We start from the raw sequence: 6,111 nt of genomic DNA on the forward strand, positions 1-6,111 counted from the left end.
AGATGTTGACCCCTGAGGCTCACAGTAAATCTAAAGCTCCCTTTGAAAGTTAAGTGTTTAACATGAAGGTGCTGCTGTCCCATTGATCTGCTGCCAATGTTTTAACAAGAGGATGCCACAAGTATTTCCCTGTGAGAGTTTTGCATGGTGAAAGGGGAGAGACCGTAAAATTACTTTTCTTGTGTTTGCACAAAGAGGGATTTGTCAGCCAGAGTGAAGAAGAGAGAGGGCCGCAGTGTGAAAAGTGAAGAAAGGAATGAAGTCTGTGTGTATTAAAAATTGTAAATAAATGCAAACATGTGTGCCTAGAAAATCAAGGTCTGTGTATAATTCAGAGAGAATTTATCCTAGAGAAGGGGCGAGTAAACCCACAGCTCTTCTGCTCCAGGGAATATTTTTTTTAAATTATTGACAATTTATACAATCTGGCTCCCTTCTAAACATAATTTTATTAGCATGAGAAGCCACTTGGCAGCAGGAAAGTAAGGCTGGTGAGTTCACAGTTTCCAAGACAAAGCGTTCTCTAAGAGGAAAGAAGGGAGAAGACAGATTTGGGAAGAAGATCCTTGCAGCTTCTGCCTAAAACCAGCCTCCACCTGCCATCTTCTGGGTGCAGGCTTAAATGGAGCAATATTTCCCTATGCTCAGCTGGCTTGTCTCTGCTTTCCAAAGGAGATGAGGCACAGGCAGTCACGCTGCTCATCAGCTCTCCCATCACCCTCCCACAATAACCCCTGAGAGAGGGAGCAGGGCTATGGAGGCTGGCAAGGGAACCTGCTGTCACCCACCCCCTGGCATGGGCAGAGTCGGGCAGGAGCAGTCTTTGGCTGCCCAGAATGTGCCAATTTGCCAGGCAGGACGGGACAGAGGGGCTGTGGCTGGTAAGGGCAGGAGGGCACAGCCCACAGAGCCGTGGGAATCGCCTTCCTTCCCAGGAGGAGGTGATGCAACAGCACAGGAGAGCAAAGCCAGCATCAAGCTCCGGCATGGCTGGATCAAAGCGTTCTTCTGGGTCTTATGGAAGAAAGAATCCAGCCAAGAATGGTGCTGAGTGTTATTTTATTGAGCAGAGACAGCAGAGGGAGGACGGGCTGCTCCTGTCTGCGGCCTAGGGTGGCTCAGCTCCTGCTGCTCGGGCCAGGGAGGACTCAGCATTTCCCCAGGTGCTTCAATCTTATTTTCCCTCCACTTCTCCTGGAAAAGGAGGGAGAGAGACTTAGACCAAGCAGCAAATGACAGACACAGCAGTTTGGGACAGAGCTCACCCACCCCAACAGGCCTGACTGGTGCCAGTGCATCTCCCTGGTGCCTCACAAGGAGCACCCACCCATTTTCTCCTCTCCTCTTTCTTCTCTGATTTGCCCCAAGATAAGGCAGCCTTAGCTGCACACTAAATGTAAGGATTGCTAAGGCAAAAACATTTTTCAAGCACATTCCATCCATCAGGGATGGTTCCTGTTGCATCTCCTTTAAAAGGTGACAAGGCTCAGGAAAAGGAGAGACATCCTGTTCTTTCTCTGAGATCTTGTGTCTTGTTCCACAAAGTTCATTCAGACTTTTCAGGAATAACTTGGCATGGCTCAGCTCCCACATTCCTCCAGCACTTCTCAGTACCCAGGAGTGTGGGCAGTGAGAGCTGCAGCCTGTGGCACATAGTGGGAATTGTGCATCAATTTAGTGCCTGTGGAAGGTACAGGCAGGATGCATTTGCTTCTCAGGCCCTGTGCTGCCTCTCAGCATGGCAACCAGCCTCCTGCAATGCCCAGAAATGAATTAAAATTAACTCATAGCACACAGCTCTGCTCCAAGGAGGAAACATTCTGCATGGCACGGTTCAGAGGCCGGTCCATACAAGAGGAGAAGCCTGGATACAGGGCTTCCCCTCCATGAAGAACACCCCTAGATCCATGGCAATGAAGGCAGAGCCTGCTGTTCCAATGCCCCCAGTGTCACTTACAGCACTGCCTTGCAGAAGGCACACTTGTTCCCATAGGTGACACCATCCGTGCCGCAGTGAGGGTTGGACTCCCTCGTGCAGTACACGCTTCTGTTCAGGAACTCTCTACAGATCTGCACAAGGAACAATAATTTAAAAAGAACCCTTTCAGGACCCCCATGCTCTTTGTTTCACTTTCCAAATTGGACCCAAGATTATTAATGTAAGGCTTTTTCTGACACTGCCTGTTTTCTGACAGAAAAAGCCCTCTCAGAAATGAACAGAAGCAGCGCTTCAGGGGAAATTTGGCCCCATGTTTGAGGAAGGAAATTGGAGTCACTTGGGAGAAGTCTTGACCTCCCAACAACAGGAGTGGATTAGCCTAGACATGCACGAGAAGAGTCAGCAGTGATGCTCTGTCAGGCACCTGGAGCTGAGCTACCTCCCTGCTGCATGACTTCAGTGTCTTGTGAAAACCTGCACTCAGTTTGGTGCTTGCTAAGCTCCTGCTTTCCCAGAGGAAGGAGGGAGAAACCATGAGGAAATTACCTAGGGAATTAAAAGTTATGCCCAGGAAGTGTACAGGTATTTTGTCTCTCTACAAATCCTAAGGATTAACTAAATTTGAGGGAATAAGACACTCAATAATCCATTTGCTTCATGAGAACATTGGATAGTGAAGCCAAGTCAAAAGTGGTGCAGTACATAAGCATTTGCCAAACCAACCATTTATTTCCCTGCTCTACCTGCTAACGTGGCCACACAACATTCCCCAGGCAGCAGTGAACTCCCCAGCTCTGGGAATACTTGGAAGGACCCACCTGCTCCCAGCAGACATTAAAAACTGTTTACCCAGCACCAAGATTTTGGTTATAAAAACATTCCTCCAAAGTGAAACGCCATGAATGGATGTGGCACTCAGTGCTATGGTTTAGTTGACAGAGTGGTGATCAGTCAAAGGTTGGATTCGATGATCTTGGAGGTCTTTTCCACCAGTAATGGTTCCATGGTTCTATTAAATGCAGATTCAGCAAGCAGAAACAGCAGCACTAACCTCTTCAATCTCCTGACCTGCTACATCTGGAACTAAAAGGGAAAAAAAAAAAAAAAAACAAAACAAAAAAGCAAATAAAAACCAGACAGGTTTTACACGTCAGCATTACTTTCTGATAAAGCCTGAGCTAAATTCACAAACCTTTTATGCAAACCACAGTGAAACACACTCCAGGTTTTTCCTACTCCGTCATCCCTCACGGGGGAAGAGGGGGCAGGAAATACATTATCTGAATTGCCTTTTAGTATTTTCCTATTTTGAAAAATGCTACTAAAATACCATGCAATCACTCATTCAGCTGCTAGCTACACCTCAGACACATAACCCAATCTCCTGGAAGGCAGCCACTCCTGGGGAAGCAAGCTGCCATATCAGATGTGGAACTGCACTCCCAGAGATTTCAAAACCACGGTGGCTTTTAAGGCTTTCAGGCTCCTGCTCCTCTGAGCAATGCAAGTGGCTGGTGCTGCTGACAGGAGGGGACTGTGGAGCAGGAGATCCTGTGGTTGGGTTCCAGCCATGCTCAGCACAGCCCAGGACAGGCTCAGCCCCGGTGAGATACCAAGAGATGTCATGGGGTGACAGGGAGCAGAACAGGCAGCAGTGGTCAGAACCAGCACCAAAATCCCCTCTGTAACCTCAGGCTCTGGGCTCTGAGCTCATCAGTGCACGCTCTTCATGTTTCTTCCCAGCAAAGCCAGCAGGCAAGAGTGTAGGTTGAGTCAGAGCTGTGAAATGGGGCGACCCTGTCACGTCTCTAAGGGGGAGCCTGACACTCCAGGGTGGGCTGAATGCAGATCTGCAGAATCTGGGTCACAGCAGAGTGGGATGAACACCCAGTTACACGGATTCTCACAGCCCAGCATTTGGTGAGGCTGTGCCTGCTGGTCAGAGGGGTCACTGCCAGCTCTGGGGCTGCTCAGGCGGCTCTGGGCAGGAGGTGGAAGGACCTTGTCCTACACTCATCTCTCCCCAGTGGAAATCCCACCCAACCCTCAGTCAGCTCTACCCTCATCCATCAAGCCTTCCTACTTCTCTTGCTATTTCTGTTGTCCTTTGGTGGTTTTTCCTGGTGCTGGCACCTTTACCCTGTCCTCAGGTTTGGCTAGGCTGCCATAATGTTGCAGGCACTGTTTTGGCTATCTGCATATTATTTACAAAACAGCTCATTAAATAGTTTTTATAAATATTGCATGCAGCTACAGAAGAATTTGTGATGATGCCTCTTGACATCTGTTTATTTTACAGGAGATTACAGGGTTTGCTGCTATTCTGCCTGGCCTTGGAAGGAAGAATCAGCCTTCTGACGGAACCCAGGCCCAATTAAGACTCAATTAGAGACAGATGAATATTTCATAACAAATAATGTGTACAAAGCAATTCACCCCTTCTCCATGCACAGCTTGCCATTTTCTCAAGTGACTTCTTTATTCAAATTATTCTCAGAAAAACAAGTATAAATAATTCTTGTTCCACATTTTCTTCAATAACTGTTGCCACACACCTTGCAGAGCTGGGTCAGCTGGACTCAAGCAAGTGATAAACACTGACATGATCTACAGGTTCAAAAATCATCACTCAGCTTCCCCACATCATCACAGAGATGGGTAAATCTCCAGATAAATAGCTGCTGGATCCTTTTAATTTGCCCTCTTTGTTCTGACTCCTTGAGGACATTTGAATTTAATTTTCAGGCTTTTCTCTGCAACATCAACGAAAGCTGAAACTTTCATCTAATTACGTCTCCACATCTCCAAGGAAAACACCAAATACCAAGATGCTCAGGATCAAAACAAGAGCAGACGACCTGGAGGTGAGCGAGCTTCTTCTTTAACTGGTTCAGCAAAACTCTCCAGTGAACGCTTGTACCAAAAATTCGTAATTACACTCTGCTTTGGTGTATGTGCTCGCTCTGTCTCCCAGTGACACGTCCACTACATTATCCACTGCAGAGGCCCACGAGGAGTGGAAATATGTCATAGGAGTGAGCAAGTCCTGCAGATATTTTCTACTTGCTCAGCTTTATCTTCAAGCCTGTCAGCCAGTGATCAAGACTCTCCAAAATTTGTTGTCAGGAGAGGTTTTGGTGTTTTTCTTTTCTAGGCTAGGGAAAAGATTACTTACCCGAGAGGAAAGAGAGCAGCAGCAGGCTGAGAAGCACTAAGGCACCTGTGGCCCTCATGCTGCAGGAAGTTCTTTAGTCCAAGGATGGAGCAGGAGGTGTTGTGTCAGTCCCAGAGCCCACAGTGTGCACACAGAGCTGCCTTTCTGTGTATTTATGTGCCTGTCCGTAGCTGTCCTCATTCCCCACCTTAATTGTGAGAACTTCTCCACTTGGTTTCTAAAGCCATTATTGGTCCTGGCCGGTTTATTGTGCTTTAAGGAATGCTGCCCTGTCCACATCAAACCTAGAAAGGGATAATTACATGAGTGATAGACGTGCTTGTAACATAATTATATTTTATTTTTTTTTCCAAATAGTCACAGGATTCTCACAAGGGTGAATTTTCAAAGCAGTGATTCATCAGGGAAGCTGGTAATTTTCATTCTCTGGGCCCTCTCCGAATGCCAGCACTGAGTGATGACACTCACTAGACGTTACGAAATAAATCACAGCATGAGAATGTGTTGTCTGTGAAACCAATTATACGTTGTTCCCTGGCTATTTTTGAGGATGGTTCTAAATTTGTGGAGTTGGGGTGGAGAAGAGCTGGGCTGTGACATGCTCTGCTCGCTGTGTGCACAGTCCCAGATAGGACTGCTGACTCTCCTCCCTGAACTATTTAAACTCTAGCTGTCAATGTTTTTCCAGTTCTTCACATTCACAAACATATGTTAGGGCTCTGCTCCCACCATAAGTGGCAGTGGTGGGAATTTGATGGGGAATTGGCAGATCCAAGCTCTATTTCCAGCTGAGGCTGTGCAAGGATTTGTGTTCAGGCACACCATTCGCCAAACACCTCTCCAGATAAGAATAAGCCTAAATTTTAGTATGCTTTCCCAAGGAGGCGAGGCTTAGGAGAGGAATGTGTGTAGATATATCTGGGTTTCAGTTCCCCCACTGAATTTTGAATACACAGCTAGTTGCAGCCAAATTTTACACAGGAGTGAGAAAAAAAAT

At 46.9% G+C, this 6,111-nt stretch overlaps 1 protein-coding gene across 1 annotated transcript; it reads right to left on the bottom strand.

The window, feature by feature from the left end:
• Positions 1-1,046: 1,046 nt before the first annotated feature.
• On the bottom strand, positions 1,047-5,292 carry LOC131564896 (serine protease inhibitor Kazal-type 6-like). Its single transcript, XM_058815512.1, has 4 exons — positions 5,115-5,292; positions 2,991-3,022; positions 1,958-2,070; positions 1,047-1,194 (listed from the first exon to the last, which is right to left on the bottom strand). The coding sequence occupies exons 1-4, from the start codon at positions 5,170-5,172 to the stop codon at positions 1,149-1,151; spliced, it is 249 nt and encodes an 82-aa protein (XP_058671495.1). The 5' UTR covers positions 5,173-5,292; the 3' UTR covers positions 1,047-1,148.
• Between the last annotated feature and the right edge of the window lie 819 nt (positions 5,293-6,111).

Source organism: Ammospiza caudacuta, chromosome 16, assembly GCF_027887145.1.
Source record: "Ammospiza caudacuta isolate bAmmCau1 chromosome 16, bAmmCau1.pri, whole genome shotgun sequence".
Lineage (NCBI taxonomy): Eukaryota > Metazoa > Chordata > Aves > Passeriformes > Passerellidae > Ammospiza > Ammospiza caudacuta.